The 20,785-nt window shown below is 42.0% G+C and overlaps 1 protein-coding gene across 1 annotated transcript; it reads left to right on the top strand.

Annotated features, from left to right (window-relative positions):
* The first annotated feature begins 1,056 nt into the window (after nt 1–1,056).
* LOC135486968 (uncharacterized) lies at nt 1,057–10,691 on the top strand. The gene is made up of 14 exons (XM_064770183.1): nt 1,057–1,444; nt 2,049–2,366; nt 2,937–3,093; nt 3,715–3,881; nt 4,454–4,590; nt 5,284–5,431; nt 5,819–5,907; nt 6,026–6,245; nt 6,860–6,996; nt 7,486–7,612; nt 7,749–7,842; nt 8,458–8,527; nt 9,097–9,250; nt 9,486–10,691. Exons 1-14 carry the CDS (start codon nt 1,324–1,326, stop codon nt 10,034–10,036), a joined length of 2,490 nt encoding a protein of 829 aa, XP_064626253.1. The 5' UTR covers nt 1,057–1,323; the 3' UTR covers nt 10,037–10,691.
* Nucleotides 10,692–20,785: the final 10,094 nt, after the last annotated feature.

Below are 20,785 nucleotides of genomic sequence, written 5' to 3'. Positions count from 1 at the left end.
CCAGACTATGCCGCCGCCAAGCCCAGATCAGCAGGAGGTTGGACAAACCATGTCACTGCAAAGCACAGCGGCTGTCTCTCAAGGCGTTCGAACAAGTTCAATGACAATCCTAACGCCGCCAGGTGTCGTTGAAACCGCGTCACTGACGAGCGCAGTCGCAGAAGAGGTAGCTGCAACAAGGTCACCTGGCCAATCCCTGGATCATGTGGAGATGGTCATCGGGTCACAACCGAGACCTGTCGCAGAGGAAACCATATCCAGAAGCCCGGCCCCGCAAGACGTATCACATGAAGATGATGATGTCGATGATGATGATGATGATGATGATGACAACTACTATAACGATGATGACGATGATGACGATGAAGAAGAGTATGCTTCTCCCAACCCTTAAAACTTCGGAGACGTATTAAGTAAAATCATGGAGGTATTTATACCTCCATGGTAAAATCAACAAACTACATGTATTGCAATTTTTCCTGCATGAATTCGTGAAGCTTTAAACTAATCTTGCCTTGTTATCATTGTCTGGCGCATCTACTTATGGCAAGAAATGACAAGATACATATACATGTATATATACCTGGAATATTGGGCGTTAGCGCCAACTTAAACTCAGCAAGTTAGTGGCTAACTTGTTTTAAAAAACTATGGGCTCAGCGGTTCGATACTAAAGGAGGACAATAGTACTTGGTGATGGTACCTCAGCTCTGGTCATGTCAGGTACCCTAAGCCTGACCGCACGTGATCGAATCATGACATTTTTGTTAACATAAGTTGAAACAATGATAGCTTCTCTATAAAATGTCTGAAACTCAATTGACACGTATACGTTTAAAATGACCTAAGGAATGATAACATATCGAAGAAGACAAATAGTTTCAATGTATACATGTATCGTTATGATTTCATCTTGAATCCTAACATTTGTCAGGTCAAAAGAGGACATCATGATGAGATACACCAGTATATGATAATATGTGACAGTCTTGAGGTCATTTATCGAGGGCATTTATCGAGTTGATCAATAGATAAACATTGCGAACTATGATTTAATGCGTGTAATCATTTGGGAATAACATGTTTTTCTATAAGTTAACTTTTATCGCCGCCATCCATTTCACCTGATTTTGTGATTATTTCTCGAAAATTCCCAGCTTACACAGCTTCACGGGGACTAGGATGTCACAAGGAATATAGTTCTGCTGCCACTGACCTGAGTCAAGACTTCTGAAATGTCGACGACTTCAACCAACTTAAAACAAACAAGGAAAAACCAAAGCGGACCTCGCCATCTTGACGGTATTCCGATGGATACATACGATGAAGTTCATCCCAATGTCATTTCATGAAAGTTGTTTGCCTTTGATAGGCCTACTCATAGTTTCTTTTTCTGATACCAAGGTCAACAGTGATTGTGTGGTGCCAAAAGGCAAGCCTTCGGGTAAGTGAAACCGATTGTTTTGGCACCTTTCAACGTGCTACTGTCATCCTCGCGTTAAAGAATTACATTGTATACGTTTATAGTGTCAGGAATATTCCCAAGGAACTATGTTTGAAACATAGGGGTTTTGCTTGCGACAAAATTCTCAAGATGAACTGATGCCCCTACCTACAACTTAACTGAAAAACGGAGTTGACGCGATTAGTGGTTGTATACACTCTGGTCAGTGAATTAGGCTTATATGCAAGTTCGACGATCAACTTGCGCGCAAACGACTGCAAGTGCAACACTGGCAAATCTACACCTTGATAAAGGAACATTTTCCCGACTTGAAAATTATTAAGATGGGACAGTCAGGATTTTTAAATTTCCTACTTCGAACTGAAACTTGGAAGCATTGTTTTTCTCATCGAGTAAACAATGAAAATTGTTGTTTTCAGTTATCTGTCTTGGCACCGACGAACTGAAACTTGGAAGCATTGTTTTTCTCATCGAGTAAACAATGAAAATTGTTGTTTTCAGTTATCTGTCTTGGCACCGACGAACTGAAACTTGGAAGCATTGTTTTTCTCATCGAGTAAACAATGAAAATTGTTGTTTTCAGTTATCTGTCTTGGCACCGACGAAGACACCCTGACGAGTTGGGATCTTAGAGCTCATGTAGGCGACACCATATTCGGCAAGTGCATCGTGTCGAAGGATTGCAACGTTGAGAATGTCTACGTCGCAGTTGATCCAAAGTCTTGTTCTGGCCAGCAGCGCAGTCGGTCAATCCGTGAACCAAATGGAAACGTAAAGAAGGTTGATGAACATAGCGTTACCTTTACCTTGCCAAATGTGTCCAAAGACGATGAAGGTTTCTATCAATGTAGATGTAGCCATTTGGAGAGACCCCTGGATAATATTTACCTTTATACGGGAAGTAAGTAGGATTTTAAAGGGCTATGTAGTTCTTGAATACATTTTAGATTCCGTCAAAGAGTAGATAGTTGCTTAAGAGCCTGTCATACCCTAGTAGTTGACACTGCTGCCTACAACATAATAGGGCCCAGGTGCGATCCCGGGGAGAACCCGAGGTTGTATTTCTTGATGAACCGGCGTGGCTTCAAGGAAATAAAATTCATGGGTCTTCACAGTCCTTTGAATGAGACTTAAAACCAAGATTCTCTGGACCCGAGTACCTATGCCAGCAAAGGCTAAAGATCCCTCACGGGGGTAAATGTTTAACCTGATTTGGAATACATCATATGGCAAATGATCCAGCAATGGACCATGAATCCTTAAATGATAATAATGATGATAAAACAATGTCATGATCAATTCTAATGTCTAATCCTCGTCGGGAATTGCAGAGGTAGGCATTCATTCTACCGACTGGGGATACACTAGAGTTATCTTGATCAAAACAAAGCCTGACAATCTATGTTGCACCGACGTTTAACTTGCTGGGTAAAAAAACAACATGCTCTTATTGATCCTTTCCTTCACTCAGGAACTCCACTGAAGCCGTATGTATCACCCGAAAACCTCATGATCGCAAACTGGCAGAGTGTTAGCATGAAGCTTTCACCCTCCTATCATCAGCAAATGTCACACATAGGAAAATGCCAAATTTTCAATTTGACGTGGACCATCAAGTATTCTTTAAGGTAATGATGATATACGATAAGGCAAATATTTACAAGAACATGGCATTGTGTTTCTTGTTGAGGTGATCCGTGATTACATCAAGTCCTCTCGACCAGTGTTGTGGAGAAGAACAAAATATCTTGTCGCGGGTGCACAAAAACAACCTTTTAATGAACGCAGACTTTTAACGCTAGTATATTGATCAAGCATAAACTTCACCCCTGAGCCTTTCACAGCATGACCTCAGTCATTTGCCTCTTTATGTGGCTCGAAGCGTACAGGAGATACAGTTGGAGATAATCTGGCGTTACTAGTGAGAAGGTTTTTTGTGGAACCGGTGTCAGAAGGACATGAAACCTTTATCGACATCCCAGGCTGACCAAGATGATACGTCAGCCGAGCAAGTGGAAAGGAACATGTAGGGAGCAAGGAGAAGTTTAACGCAAAAGTTCCTCGTCCGTTTGTTTTGGCGCTATGAATTTTACCAATATCAGGATTGGAGGGTTGGGATATGACCTATTGCGTGTGCAAGAGCCAGTGCAAATGGCAAGTGAGTGTTAAGAAAACGTCGAAAAAAGTGACGTTTTTATAGCCTCGGATAGATACAAACATGATACAATTTGCTAAATCACTTTTTTCAGCCGCCGAAACACCCCTTTTCTCCATTGTGGCAGCAAGCATTCAATGTCGTGTAGTTTTACACTGAACGACTTCCAACCAAACATGACGCTTTACCTGGAAGTGACCCTGAAAACTGTGATGGACACAATTGTCACAAACCTGGACATTGACTCGTTGGATGACAGGGGTAATATGTCAAATTATCAGATAAGATGTTATGTACAAGTGACCTATCAGAGTAACAGCGGTCAAATACAAAGTCTCTTTTTTTGAGGTCAGATCATCATGTTCACTTCACAAGCACTTGACAAGTACATGCTGCATGCATTGGTAATATCCACCTTAGCCAGATGCGTATATCGTCATCAAGGCTTAGCTTCGAGCCAATTTGTTAATGAAGGATAATGAAAGTCTATCGTAGCGGCAAAAATAATCTTTTACCTCACACAAGTGAGCAGGTGTATTTTTCACCCATCATACTGGTGCTTTAGCTTGTGGTTCATCAGATGCAATGATTTGTCCATGATGTCCCCCAATATCCTGTCCTTGTATAATCTTACTTTGTCAAAAATAGTTTGTTTTTGTTTGTTGACGACCGGTGATTCATAGAAATAGCATTTAAAAGATCAGCTAACCGCTACATGTGTACACCTACATGTCACTATGAACTTTTACGTCATCCAACATCTGTGGAAAAGACCTCATAATGATCGCGTGATTTGCTTACCAAAATAGTTAATTTCGAATCTTTCATTGCAGTGAAACCAGCAAGACCTTCGAATCTTCATATAAGCAATGAATCTAGTACATCTCTTGATATATCATGGGATTCGCCCAATAGACACTTCGCCATCCTCTACATGATTAGTTTGACTGCCTCCAATGTCAAACACAAGGTATATATAACAAGTGTTAACTTCCAGCACTTTTAAAAATTTCTTTAAGTAGCAATCTTTTGGTGCGAGTAAACATTTACGCATAGAACACAATACAAACAAATGGATTCGAATAAAATGAATCATCTTGTGAATAAAATGTGACCCCGGTGGTCGACAAACATGGTCAATATATGTTACCCTTATCATTTCTTTATAAGCAGTCTATCAGCTATGAGATAACAATTGAAATCTGGTGCATATATATATCATCTGTTAAACACATACAATGCTTATCAAATCTAGAGTTTACGCTCGTGATAGTTGGTTCTCCCAAAAATGGACACTTGAACTTGTCACACCTTATTGTGGAATCTAGCACAGACGGAGGCAATCTTAACCACATTCCTACGCCTACGGATTTAAAAAAAAATTCATGGCCTGCTTATCCAAAACAAGTTAGGTTACGAGCTTATGCTTAACGCAAAGTTAATGTTAACGCCAAGTTAGTGACCATCTTGTTTTACAGGCCAGGCTTTTATTTTCATGACAGCGTATTTCAGTGCCTTATCAGGTATCTTAGAGAATGTGATATCTCCATGTTTTCGTGAAAATCACGAAATTGAAAACGTTTTCAGTTTGCAAATCATATCACCCAATGTCATTTCCAAATCAGCTGGCGATGATTTCTGAATTCTTATTTGTCTTTTGCAGCTTCTACGAAATGTCACCAACATAACCCAAGTGAAGATATCGGGGCTGATACCCCACGGACTCTACAACATTTCCTTATCAGCGAAACCTCCGAGTTATGGTCTAGTGAGTAACGAGGTATACACTCTCCACGAGATGAAAGCTGACGGTGAGAAAATAGTTTTCTGCTTATACATGTAATAATAGATCTTTTCGATTGGGCGAATTGCCTTTCCTGAACCATTTTTATGTAGTTTTTGTCCATGTCTGTAAGCTGTAGAAATTCCGGGAGGCATATTGCCATTGGATTGCATGAAGACGGCATATCATGGCAACCTTTGGGTGAAGAAAGTCGCTTACTGGTCAAACACTTGGTTGAAAAGCAAACGAAATGAGGTGAATATCGAGTTCAAAATACAGTTTGCAGCCGTGTAGAGTAATTCATACACGATTTAATTTTCAGTTACAGTATGTTTACCAGTTTCATACTACAAAACGTGCTTATATGGCAAAATATATTTTTTTATACTTAATAATTTTCGCCTCCTTACTTCAGTCCCCGGGCGGGACCCGGTGCTCATTCCTGGTGGCTTTGATGCGACAGTGTGCGGCGGGAACTGCAAGAATGTCACCATCTACTGGAAGGTGAGTTACAAAGTAATCGTAATCAGTAGCCTAATCATTCTCTGTGTAACAATCTCTTGGATAAGTTATAAATGATTTTTTTTCCGGATCGCCCTGAAAGTGTCTTTTTAAATTTCAGCCGATCCCAGAGCAATTTTGCAATGGCGCTATTAACTACATCGTTGTGTTGAATGGTCATCATCAAACAGTCGACGACAATCGCAGTCACCACATAGTAACAAACTTGGCCAGGGATTCACCAAGCACGGTCCACCTCTTTGCAACAAATAAAGATGAGAAGATTGGGCGAAACCACTCTTTGCCTGGGAAAATGATCGACATACCAGCTGATGGTAAAGGTGGGTAAGAAAAGATGTGTGTTCCATAAGTCATAGGCCCTCATGGTAAAAGAAAGTCCGGGTTCACTTGTGTTCGTTGAACCCCCTTTTCCTGCAGGCTCTAATCCTCAAAAAAGTTAAAAGTAAAGAAAAGAATACTCAAACTCCATAGTCAAAATGCGCGCGAGTGTTTTAGAAAATGACGAGGATGAAGCAGTTTTCTCGACGCCAGCTTTATTGAAAGAACACATATTAATATAACTATTCACTGAACCAAAACACGACATGAATCGGCAGAAATTCAGACTAGGAATATTGAACTTACCAACTGTGACCGGGTACACCGCGTCGAAACGAAGCGAGAGGGAAAGCAAGAGTGCCTGAAGTGGAAAGAGTTGCCGCATTATACAGAAAAAAATTGTATAACTACAATATCAGTTTCACTAGAAGTTGGATAAGAAGTAACAAAAATAAATGAATTGAATTGAAGCCTTGGGCAGAAATACCAGGCCAACGGGTTCGATAGGCCTATGTTTAGGTTGGAGCAAAAACTACTATAAAAAAGAATCATCTGATCTCCTTATGCAAACCCCAAGGTGTTGGAAGTTTCTTTACGAAGCGGCTTTTTCTTGCAGTTCCACTGGTTTTATCTGTCACATACAAAGAAATGAACGAAACGCATAGGCTGATGACGTGGGTTCTCAATGACGATGACGTGTCGGTTTCTGTTGTTCAGTGCAGGGAAATGGAAGAGGGAGGTTGCGAAGAGAAGGTAGGGACATGCATGGACCAAAATGAAACGTATGGCATCAAACATTGCGATCGTCCCTGTATATAAAATAGTATTGAATCAGTTCTTACTACACGGCGTTGGCATACCTTTAAAGAAGAAAAACAAAATTCGAGAAAAAAATATGATTGACCCCTATGGCCGCGATTACATATAGTTCTCGTTTTCACATGTGACGTGTCACTATTCACTTTTCATGTGTGACATGAAGAACGAACAAGTCATTTCCAAAGAGCGGGCTACATACGATTCACGAGGTCACTTTTCAACCTCACCTCGTGTTTTCAAGCCTAAGTCAGTTAACTCGTGACAAGTGAATCATCACAAGTGGGGCTGTAAAACCCCGGCCTAACGTGATAGTACGTGTTGAACAGTCGCCTTGCCTGGCGTCATGGGTGCTTCTCCGAATACAACTTTTTATTTTCTTACTTGTAAACAGATTGAAAAACCCCACCGCTGTCCTTCTTTCAGGCCCCACCAAGCTCCACTCTAATTGAGCCAGGCAAGACATCTGCAGTGACTTCAGCAGGGTTTCGAACAGGGATTGGAATCACTGAGGACGGCAAGGAGATGGGCATCTTTTGGAGTGAGGAAGCAGGTAGTTAACTTAACAAGTAGGCCTACCGTAACAGATCCATTGATATTTTTGTTGCAGTAGAGAGAACAAAATGCCCTCCGATTTTTATTATTCGCATGTTTTTTTCTCAAACAACTGCTCTTTACGTTCATTGTAGCTCCAGGGAGAGCGAACATGTCCAAGATGAACGAAACTCATCTCATCATAATCGGATCAGTCGCATCGGTCATCCTTATCGCCCTGGCTGTTTGGTAAGTAACTGGTAAAATACCCTCCGGATTTCAAGTTCCGTAAAGAGACAGTTACGGTGGAACGTTGATGAGTTTTTTAATTTTCTGGGCGTTATCCCTCATTGTTTGGGAACGCTGAATGACATATTGACATGCTTTCAATGTTTTCTCTTTTTGAAAAATCATGGTATCGCTAGCTATATCGTTGAAACACCGAAATATGAGAACAATCAACACGTTGCAACGGGTCTTCCTCAACTGCTGTCAAACCTCATTATGTCTTCAAAGGGACTCCCTAGATATCGCCACCATGAGTTCCTATCGTCCAGAGGTGTTGGCTCCTTACTGAATTGGAAAGCCATGCAATAGTTTTACGGCACAGAACATGGCACATGTACACGAATGCATTTCTTAGCTCATGTGATGCAAGATCGCTCACAGCGTGTTCTAACTTTTCCTGACAATATTTCAGTCATAAAAAATGGAGAGGGTCGGTGTTTCTTAATGCAGGGGATATTTGAAATATTGAAATAACCTTTTCTTCCCAAGGACAGTCATATATAACACTGTTGTAGGCAACTCATATTTTGGATGATTCATCACATTTATCTTAATTTGCTATTTTTTTTATTTCAGGGGGACGATATATTGGAAGCGTAGTAAAAGACCTATTAAAATGAAGCCACCAAAGAACACATCTTCAATTGTTAGTACACGTACTAGTCATATTTTATCCTGAAGCCAACTGTACCGTGTAGGCCAGTATATTTCTAAAAACTGGCTTTTTTAGAGACTATAGTATACATGCTTCCCGAAATTGGTGGCTTGCATTGGAACTAACTTTTTCCCCCTTGTCCGTCATTAAAGGCGTTCAAGTGTGTTGGTCAACAATGACTATCTCCTTTGTCCCTCCACCATAAGGCCTAGTTTCCCCTTATGACATCACTATTTCGGACACTCAGCGCCCCATTTCTGGAAAGGTGTATACCGATGGTTTTTCCTCTTTTTGTCTCAAGATAACACTAAAGGAGCTTCATTTGAAACGATATGAATTGATCTTTTCGGCCCTAACTACATGTAACAAGATACGTATGATTCATTATGTATTAGTCCAAAAATATGTGTTAAATTCATGAGTTAGTGATCGCAGATACTTGTATGCCCAAATGATCAGTTAGCTTGTGCTGTGAGCGTCTTCTTTCCGTGGAATTGTCTGTTTCAGTTTTCAAAGCTACGACATTTCGAAATGAGGATATGTATCTACTGTTCTTTTAGGGATGGGTGCATTCTAACGACTCGGAAGAGTTTATAGGCACCGAAAAAGCTGTAGCACGGACTTTGGAACAAATAGACTGTTTGGCGACCCCACCCTATGACCCTGTGGTGATCAATGATGATGATATCTGCAGCAATAGCACGGACTCGGATGGTACGTAACAGGCTAGGCGTCACAACCATGTTTGAAGGAAATGAGACGAAAGGTGATGTTAGAAATAGGCACTAATGCAATTGCAGGAGAAGGAAACGCAGATGTTCCGTCTTTAATTAGTGTTTAAACTATACACTGAAGTACGGTTCGTTGAATTCTACTTGAAGTAAAACCATCGATGTTGGGCTAAGTGTCGTAATTGGTGTTTCTGTCATATTTCATGTCAATTTTTCAGAGCTCAACGACAGCTACAATCACGGCGCCTGCGGAAATTGTCCTTTCCTCGGGGCATCGGACCACGTTGGAAGAGATGTTTTAGAGAGGCAGCCTGGCGACAAAGAGGAAGTGTTCGTCGCCAATCGCGGGAATGTCGCTACTTCTCCGAGCTTAGAAATGGAAGACGACGATTACAGTAAGGCAGCCTTTCCTGCGGACACTTGCAAGTGTGTGCGACTAGCTGGCGAGGGCCCGGGTAGGTGCGAAGGTACCGGGTACGAGGAGATTGAGCTTGAGAACATGCGGGGGGCCAAGAGGGTGGGAAAAGGCGATCGCGACCCATATTCATCAGAAACCTGCAATATGAACAATGCGTGTATAAATTCTTTGTACGGCAACCAAGCAATACCCCGTGGACTCAGTGGCCCACCTATCATATCCAAAACAGCAACAGTTAAAACTTCCAAATATACGCCTACACCTAACTATGCGAAAGTGTCATTTGCCACAGAGGAAATGACCACACAAAAGAAACAGACAAAAGATAAGTTCATTTTGAGGGGCGAATAGAAGGCCCGCATTTATCATTTTTATCCGGCCGAGTATACCCTTCCAACACTATAATGGTAGGGCCTTGTTCTATTGTGGTAAACCAATACTTTTATCACCGTGATGTAATTTGGCAGAAGTTCCTCTGTATTGAATGCGATACAAGAAGCATGTGAAATGAATGAGGCCAACAGTTACGGCCCCAGCGACGAGCAAATTAATAGCTTTTGGCAGAGGTGAGGAAAGACTGAATATTCTGGAGATGGCATGATTCTCGAGTTGGCACGGTATAGATGTCAATGATATCGTCGGCCAACCGAGTCCGAGAACGTTATATCCGTAGCAGAATCCACTGAATACTCTGCTTCGATGTGGCTGTAACACCTATTCTTAGAACAAGAGCTGATGGACACATTAAACTAACGATATGTTACATTGCCATGGACTGTTAATTTTCATTGCCCGTTTTAAAATAAGTAATGTCGGCTTTCTATGAACTATTTCGATGCGGACTATATGAATTCATTGTATACTTGTCTTTTCAAATAAACAGACTGAGTCGGAAATTTCGATGCAATTGATGTACGTGCAGAATGTAGTTTACATTTTCTTCAACATGTTGTTAACATATTCGACGTCAAATACACGTTATCAATTCCTTGCGGTTACACTTGAAGATTGTCGTTCGCCTTCTTCTCTTCGGCAAGACATCCCAAACAATTTTGCCACCTCATCACGGTAAAATGACAAAGTAGTCCCGTAGATTATAAAATTAATACAATAATTCAGCGTACTAATTTGTACGACAATCCGTAGTAAATCGCCCATGAAAACGCCATACTCATCAGAAAAGTAGTCCCTGTTGAAGATAACGAATGTGAAGAGGGTCGGGTAGGGCATCAGAAGGATCACGTAGGTTGTGGAGACCAGCATAAGGGAGAGCAGGAGTTTTCCGTCGGTTGATGTCTTGTGCGTGTTGCGTCCCAAGTCTTGTCCCCGCGATCGAAAAATAGCCACCAGAATCAGAGCATTCGCGAGGAAAATGGCTGTGCAAGGAAGGTAGTTGTATAAGGCGGTATCAAGTTGGTATATAATTGTACCTAATGTCGGTTCCGTTGTATAAAAACAATATTTAGGATTCCCGTCGATTATTTCAAACAGGGCCAAGCGATGGACAGCAGCTAAAACTAATACGACACACAGAATGTACAAAATAATTTTGCGAAGTTTCGGAGTGATTGATGCGCGTTTCAGAGGGAACCAAACAACATATGCTCGTTCTATAGAAAAACACACAATTATCCATGCTGAAATACTCATGGTCGCTTGCTGGAGAAATGGGACTACTTTGCACGATAAAGTGCTGTGCCGATACAGATCGAAGAAAATCGCTCCATTTGAGATGTGTTTTAGACCATAGTTGGCCCACTCCATCCACCCACGACAGACGATGACTGCGGTATCGGAAAGTGCCAAGCTACTCAAGTATAAAATACAAGGGTCGGTTCGTTTTTTCTTAGTCCGAACGAATATAAGAAAAGATACCACATTCCCAAACATCCCTATCACAAGAACTACAAACTGAAGATAAAACTGGGTATAGCCGATTACCAGCTTCATGAGAGACTCAGTGACGGGCAGCTGTGGTGTAATCGACGTCATTGGGACTGTTACTATGGATATTGCTGGCATTTTAGTTTACCGGCCAAACCCTTTGCTCATTCAAAATGTTCTCTCTGTAGATGCAAAACTGATCAGATAATACCCTTTAACCGACGAACTAACTGAGTGACAACTGAAATGAAAGAGTCGAATTGTACCTCTTGTACGGGCTCAGAGGCAGAAATCGAATCCGGGACCAACGAAGGAAGACGAAGATAACTGTACTGAAGGGCCAGGTCAGGTAAAGCACCGCCAGGGATTGCTAGAGGCAAGGGCCAAAACACCAAAAGTGTCATAACAGTTTTGAATCCAGCAGTATATCTTTTCTCACAGTACATTTACTATATTAGCAGTGGAAGTGGTGACAGACTGGTGTATTCATGCATGCGCTTGAGGTTATTACATTTTTCAAATGAAACATTATTCAAAGACCTAAGCATCGTACAGGCACATCTATAGCTGGTTATAATCCAGTGATTTTGAAACTGTTTCTCCTTTCGAGCTCCACTCCGTATCGGTCGAATCTCCAACAATTCCACTTAGAACCAGCGTTGCTGTTGTTTAGAGAAAGCAACCCTTCCTTGCATCTCGTGCTATCCTTCGAAGAAACCGGGGCTAAATCCTATACACTGGTGGAGATGCCAGTGCTGGCGATGCACCCAAAGATAAGTGCGGACTCTAATCCTTAAGATATCAGCCGATCTCCGAGTAACTATGCCTACAGACGCACACTGAGCAATCCAATCCATCTAGCAACTGAATGCAACTCAACATATAGTTGCAGCCAACCAGGCAATCAATCGCCCAGTGTGCGGCGGACGTACGGGCTAACGCTGAGGGAATGGACAGTGGTTGTCATACCATTAAACTGGTTCACAGGTTTGGCCATTCGTCTCCAATTACAACCGTACATGGTCCATAGACGGGCCAGATGGGGTAGGGGGGTGCGAACAACCGCTCCTTACGGGAAAATCGTTGAAATCCGCGACAAGAAAATCCATTGAGCTTTTATGTATTTTTGAAATTGACAATCACGATCGGCCTTTAAATCTACCTAACTTCCCAATTTATGCTCGCGTAATCGGAAACGATCTGAACACATCTTTGCTAAGACAGATTTAGATTGAACAATACATGTACCCGACACCGACAGATGAATATAGTAAATACGGTATTAAAGTCAATGGATGTCATATATACCCGCATCTATCATCAGGTGCTCGGAAAAGACATCTTCTTTCATATCGTAAATTGAACCGTTGGTCTTATTTAAGAATCTCTCGTTATAGACTCAAAAGCTAAAACGGACGATCAGTCAAGTTTACCATTGATGCACATTGAACGTGACCAAAATAATTACAAATCATATATGAATTATCTTTCGACGCAGAAAATAAATGACAATTAAAAGTACATCCGCTTATTCATTTGTTCTTGATCTATTCCCGTCGCCTCGTCACACTCATCTGGCGCTTTTCGATCCCATACGCAATGTGCGTGGTCTTTCTATGACTGTAGGTGCCACAAAAGTTTCATACTGTTGATTTATAAAACACTCAAAAATATCCACCTCATATTTACCACATACTTTTATTTCACCAAATAAAATGCCGTGTGCATTACTCTATATACTGACCGTGTAAAAACGACAATATCAAAAGCGTTGTTTTTAATAAACTAGGCACATAAGTTACAATTATGTTAAAGTTTTCTCGATCTGTGTCTTAATGGCATGTCCTTTGCATATCATTTCAAAGTGACGATTAAGAATCGACGGACCTCTCAAGATAACTGAAACAGGCACACCTTTTTCGATGCCCAAGGGTCTCAGCTGAGATCGACGTATGCGCCGCTATTGAACGCTGCCGAACATGTCATTTTGCGCTTGGTTTGAAAGTTTTCGGTGTTAGAAGTCGCAAATGATATTAGATGGCTACCCCATTCACCATATTGAAAGAAGATGTCCGATATTTACCATCTGAACGAATGACACGTAAACTCAACTCACAAGTCAGGCGTGACACTGCGCATAAATAACAAGCTCATTAATACATAACCATATGGCATTTCTGAAATGTCCTCCTCTGTACATAAGGCTATGTGCACATCAGCATACGCCCCTTCGAAAGGGATATTCCAGTGAAATCGTGCTCGTGGGATGTCCTTTAAACACACACACTGGACTGGATAACACATCTACAAAGCCGTGTACACTACATGTATATACAATTTACCCATACGTCGTGCTAACTATTTGCTACAGTCAGCAGTGTTCAGTGACAGGCGGAAAACCTATCTGCATAAGAAGTATGGTCAAAAGTTTTTTCATGAACATTTCATAACAAGATCACGCCTGATTTTTCTCTCGTAATGGGTTCGACCGGCATGCATGGTAACGGATGGGTCATCCATCCGTGCCCATACCATTAAAAGATCAGCTGAAATGATATGGTCGATGGGCTCTGGTTGCATCGCCCGGTTTACATGTACTGAACATACCCCCCGAGACGAACCGTCAAAATCTTTAAATGCAAACTACACAATAATCTCCCATGCAATATAGAGCTATAGGCCGGTCATTTATTTAGGGAGACGCTGTTTGTATGGAATATATCAGACACCTTAGCCCTGCTCAATTCTCTTACAGTTTGATTCATAAATCAGTAACAAGTGTCCGTCTATGCTCAGGTGATGAGCATTTATAAACGACTGCGATGGTCGCCCTTGCATCCGATGAGGATCCTGAACCACTGCCTGGGGATTCAGGCCGACAAATCGCCTCGGTACAACCTGGCGAGTCAATAGATATATCGGGATGCGACCGAACAATCTGTGGGGTGCCAGGGGAAAGACGCATGTACGAGGCATCCGGGGACACATTCAGAGACAGCGCCCGCCGTATCCCATTTTTATTCGGAGGTACCGGTAGAAATAGCATATCCAGATTCGGGCTGCTTGGTGTCACGTTCAGTGATATGGCTTGTCGAGTCGGAAGTCCCGGTAGACCCAGTGACGCGGGTAGCGTTAGCCGGAGATTATGCGCAATCGAAGACTCATTTGGTGACGTAGGCGACCTACTGGGGGACGCAAAGGGTGACAAAGTTCCAAAGTGCCAGCTGTGAGATCGACCGTATCTCTTCTTCGAGGACCTGCGGGGCCTGTCTTTCTCAAATGGAATAAGATTCCTTTTCTTTCGCTCCTCCTCCATGAGTTTCAATTGCATAGCAACGTGCTTTACGAGGTGCTGCCGCGTATGGCGGCCAGGATCAAGTTTGAAATTGAAATAGTCCTCATAACTTTTCTCCTCTTCAACTTCTTCTCGTTCCCGCTTTAGATAGGTCACAATAGCAATGATGATACCTAAAGAGTAGAAAAGCAGTACAACCACAATATACCACACCGCTTCTTGGTCCGTGCCCTTGTGCTGCGCCACCACTCTGAATGTCTGAGTGGTTTTGTTGTATACGGTGTTCCGTCCTAACGTGATGACGACTGTGCCATTCTTACACGACAGATCTATTCCTCCGGACGACCGCGTCATTCTTTTCGGGACTGAGGTCGAGTCAGTTGAACTGGATTTTGAATCCTATCGGCCAGGCATCTGAAACGATATAAATGTGATAAAGATATGAATATTTTCCAAATATGCAAGAGCAGGAAGCACTAGGAGCCCTCTTTCGTCTTCTTGAAATATTCCTACTGAGGAATAAAACGTACGAGTTGCATCTATTTTATACTGACTTGCATGTTTACTATTAGTTGAGATTATCTGAAAATTTCAGCGTTGATTAAAATAGTAGTTAAAAACAACATAAAACACGTCTTGGCTGTAAACCATCTGACTCCTGTAGCCGTGCATTGGTGCACGGAACGTCTGCTCGATTGTGATAGCACATGTTGTATTGAGGCAACCTTCATAATCAAAGACAAAGTCCCTGAATACCTCCCCTTCAACATACATATATGCACGCGATGTCCGTCAGGAAGATAGCATGATATCTCGTGACCTGATGTCATCACGTTATCCCTCTGGAATGTGAATAAATGCAGAAATGAATACCAGTCAATATCATGAATCTTGCTTTAGCAATCCTATGCACAGCATATCCATCAATCAATTTACTACGTGAAACCGAAGAGCCCGTTACCATTATAAGTCCATCAACATACATCTCTCCTCCTAATCTGCACATTGTAATGAAATGAAAGCTTGACTAACAACATAATAAAGTGATAAATTTGTGTTTGGTTACATGGTAACATTACATGGCGTGCATTAGCTTTGTTCGAACCAATGTGATGGATGCGCAAGCTATTAAACACAAGCCACTGTTGTTGCTGGTGCAATCGATGTTCCGCTCTAGATTAGGTGCAGATACACGTAATAAATTGTATTGTTTTGTAAGAGACAGTGTTTATAAAAATCGCTGATTTTTTTCCGAAAAATCGGATATTAAAGGGAAGAGGGGTGAACTTGCTCTTCAAAATTTGAATCTTATTTGATGTACTTCTCCAAAAGTGAGATAATAACCTCAGTCTCTACTTTTTTTTGATCATATTCCTATTTGTGGTCACAGCATACAACGGCAATCCTGACAGATCCCAGATCTGGTTTAGGCCTATATCGACCACCCTGGAAGGTATTTCGTGGATGTTATCAAGATTTGCCCTCACCTTTTGATGAGAATGGGAACTTAGGCCTCGGTGCAAGCTGCCTTTGTTTAAACTTTAGACAATAGACCGTCTATATTGGGCTACGCCCGCATTCTTTAACGTAATGGACATTTTCTGAATGTTCACGATGTTTCTTTCTTGCACACCCTGTGCTTTATCAATATCAGTATGTTCTGACTGTATTTGATAGCACGCACGTGTCTGCTTTGGGAACTGCTAATCAAATTATGCCAATTCCATTAGTCTCTGATGTATCATTATTCATTTAGATTGGAGTATTCATGGTAATAACAAATGACTCCAAGGTGATAAGAATGAATCCCGTGGCAATATATGCCAATCATTTCTAATTCATGAATTGATAATTTCAACAGAGTCAATTAGGAATATCTGCTTGGTTTCCATTGATATATGTAACGCCATCCGTCGAAATCACCTTGCCGTTATAATGAGCGAGTCCATTTTTAACCACACCCCAAGCAGCATTAGGGTACGATCGGTCACGCGGCGTACCTCGTTATTTGATGCTTGTATGGGCGGGATTACACTGCGTTCGCGTTGTCACTTGCAACGTTCCCAAGAGAGCCAGTCACATTTAGTGCCATGTTATCAGGCCTAAGTCAATTATGGGTTGACCTTAAGCAACACCATTTTGGCGCTAGACTTTGAAGCCCGACAGCAATAAGAAATCCTTCAAAATTAAATGAAGGCCCATTTAAAACCTGGGAGACTGTTCTCTGGAAAACAAAGAACAGACGCCCGCCCTTAAAATTGGCATTTACTGCGTTTTGAAAGAGCATTATTTGCTGAAGGATTTCAAGTTCTAGCCAAAATGGCGGTGCCGAAGGTCGACCCTTCATGAACTTGCTCGAGACGTGCGACCTGGTGGATCCGACCTGGTGGATATATTTTTACAAAGGCAATATAATCCGTCCGTATTGTCCACGTCTTCAATTTTAACATCACAAAGGATCAGCACGTGGTAAATACCTGAGCCCGAAATTGGACCGATAACAAATGAACCCAATTGTAACATGCAGACCAGACCAAATCAAGTGGGTTACGCAAGACTTTTCTTTTATGTATAGAAGTAAGTACGCACATAACACGTAACATACACGTATAGGCCGCACACACCGATGAATGATGAGAAGCTAAGATTACTTCTCTTGATTGTAATCGAACAGACTTCCGCGTGACGCACTTCCATTCCCCTCCTTGACCACACCCTGTGGTAGGGAATAATTAACAAATGATTGAGAGCAGGTGACTTGACAATGCAACAGGAAGATGCTGGCATATAGCTGAGGTCGACAAGTACAACAGCGGAAAGACACCCGTCGCCGAGTCAAGAATGCCGGAACAAGAATGGCAATATCGTTCAACGAACTCGGGGAACCACCATGTCATGGAAAAGAGAAGGAAAACATGACAAGCTATTCGAAGAAGACGTATCGAGAGACAGGCTCTGTCATTTTTAATCTTCTCAATAAAGCAACTGGTAGCCACATTCTGTATTATAAAAAGATTTATGTTCTACGTGTACTTCTGACATTTTCTTCAACTATATCGCTCTTATCGATAGCAACAATGCTAGCCATCCACAACCTAACGGTACGCTTAAGATCGTATGAATAATGACAGTTGTCATGGGTAGGCCTGGTGGTTGTCACCGTGGTTACGTTACCCTGGCTTTCTCTTTATCATGCGGTTTCAAAGGTACGATATATGGAGGCGCATTGGAGAATGATCTTTTAAGATAGATCTGGGCTAGCCATAAAAAATAGCATGATAAAGAGCAGGTGTCATATCTTGCCTCTGGTCCAAGGTGCCATATAACATATGCCATTGGACATAATCTATGTGAATAACGTATGACTAGTACGAGTAGGCTTCTGTATTCCTACAGAATGCATTAACTCGAGATTATCAAAGCGAAGAGGCCACAAAAGCGCTCGTTCCACTGCTGAGTCGGGACGGAGTCGTCGTTTTCATGTTAATGCGAGACCCACAGAGAGGAAGAAACAAGCTTTTGATGCGTTAGACATGGGGTTATCAAGACCCAACAGCAACAACAAATTACTTGGCCATGTCGACTCACCAGTTATCACGGCTGAGGAGCAATACTTACATTTTGTGATACCCAAATAAGGTGCAGATTCTCCAAGGTGGTAGCAGATACTCCAGTCGCGAATCGTCACAACCTTCGTAACACTCGTGAGCCTCCGAAAATCGCTACGTGGTATGAAGCGTGAGGCTGCTAGCACTCAAGTCACCATGTAATAAACCGACTAGCCATAACCGAAGTAACAAAGAGCTAGGTTTGGTTGCTATGGCGGTCTGCAGACCCGGCATGGGACCCATATCAATAGTTTCCTGAGTTCTATGGTTTCATCGCAGTGGTAGTCTCAATGGTTTGGAATAAATCGTAGATTAATGGAATCATGGACTTCTATTATACATGTGTATAAACATGAAGATGTTGAAGGGGAATGAATTCATTTTTCTTCTTCTTCAGCGTTCGCTCTGAAGCTTGGAGGTGTTATTCTCAATGAGCACTCCTCCTGAAAGGCGGGATGAGCGTTGGGGAATGCCACTACTGCACTAGGGGTAGGCGATGATTAGGTTTACTTGCCCGTGGTGACATCTTCGGCTAGAGGTTGCGTCCATCGCAAGCTACTCACGTCTCTCACTCGCTCTTTTGCTTGCCATGCAAAGACACCAGTACAAGGACCCTCGGAGTTGCGTTCTATTCGAAGGACGAAACAATATTATAGGATTAAGTGTCTTGCTCAAGGACACGCAGACGGAGCAGTGGTGAGCCTTCCTAAAACCGAACCCTAGATCTCCTGATTGATATGAACCCAGTGCTCTATAACCACTGTGCCACTCGTCTCCACATGCTATGAATTGCGCTTGTACATAGTGAAGTATGGGCGTAAACGAGACTCGATAGTTGGGCGATATAAAGGCATGAACGCTTCATTGGAAGAAACCATCTAAGTGATATGCGCTTTATGCCACGTATAATAAATCGACCATCAGTCATCAATAGAACTTCATGTGTTTGATATTGACAGGACGGCACCAATCAGACTGGGTCCCAATGGACTTTTCTCCAACAGGGAGTAACAGACAGCTTGCCTATTTTTCCATGGGTGCGACCTGCATGAGTAAGAGAATGTAGGCAAGCCAATTTCATGGAATGCTTTTAAAAGATGAGGTTTGGGGACTTTGGGTCATTTCGATGACGCAGAATGACCTTTGTATTGTTTTTTCCCTTGAGCTTGTATCTTATGTCCTCATTTAGAAAAAGATCATTAATACATTTGACATCGATTCTAGCGTAGTTTTGAAATAAATCTCTTCGTGTTAGGCGTTAAATTTACAATACCTTGCTTTCTCGCTTCGCATTGAATTCAATAAGAAGTCTACATGGACTGATCCTCCCAAGGTAACTGTAACTGTTAGAAAGATTGCCAAACGATGGCAAATTTTCCTATCCCAAAGCACCCCTATTATTCAATTAACCTTTTTGCTCGCTGACAGATGAATCGACTCTTGGGAGTCTATTTGTAACGGGTAACGGCATTTGCTAATTAGCTGTACAGGGAATCATGGTTTGAATGAGATAAAGTGTGAATTATTCCTTTTGAAACCTGGCAAAGAGAACCAAATATCAAGTCTAAAAATATTCGTTTTTGAGGTGGTTTTTCAGCCAACACAAATGTATGCACCCCGTATTTCAAAACAGAATCATTCACCTCATCTTGTTGATCTACCAATTCAATTGTAAACATTTTTACGATGTTTTGTCTACGAGTTTCATAAGCCATGCGTTTAAAAAGTACCGACGGCGGGAGACAGACACTGAAGCGATGGAAACACGGCTTATGCGTCATTCAGGAGTAGAGAAAGGGTACATACAAAGAACATTTTTTCGTTTCCTCAACGCCGACACGAGTTGGAGGCATTTATGACTTAGCAGAGGCAATATCATCACGCTTTGTTTACCTGTTTCGTCTCGGATTGAGGTAGAGTAGCACAGCGTACCAACAAGTGTTACGTTACCAAATGGATGAACTCAATGAGAAGGTGCGTGTTGCTGCTGTGCGGAACTGGAAGAACAGTTACACGTAGTATATCTTGGAAACGACTAAACTGAAGTTGATTTCTCTTATAATGTACTTAAGGCTCTGCTGATAGTAGAAAGTACGAGACGATGTGTACGAAGTCAGATCGAGACGATTTCTACACCACCTCATAAGACAAGTCGGTGATTGCTACATGCGTTGGGCGTTCTTCTCCTCCTCTTCTTCAGCGTTCGCTCTGCGCTAGGAGGCATCATTCTCCAGGGAGGGAGTATTCCTTTTTAAGGCGGGAGACCGTTTTTGCGTGCCACGACTGTTTTAGGCGCCGATTGGGTTTGCTGGG

This window comes from Lineus longissimus, chromosome 4 (assembly GCF_910592395.1).
Source record: "Lineus longissimus chromosome 4, tnLinLong1.2, whole genome shotgun sequence".
NCBI lineage: Eukaryota > Metazoa > Nemertea > Pilidiophora > Heteronemertea > Lineidae > Lineus > Lineus longissimus.
The sequence above is the reverse complement of the archived record's forward strand: the minus strand, read 5'-3'. Positions and strand labels throughout refer to the sequence as shown.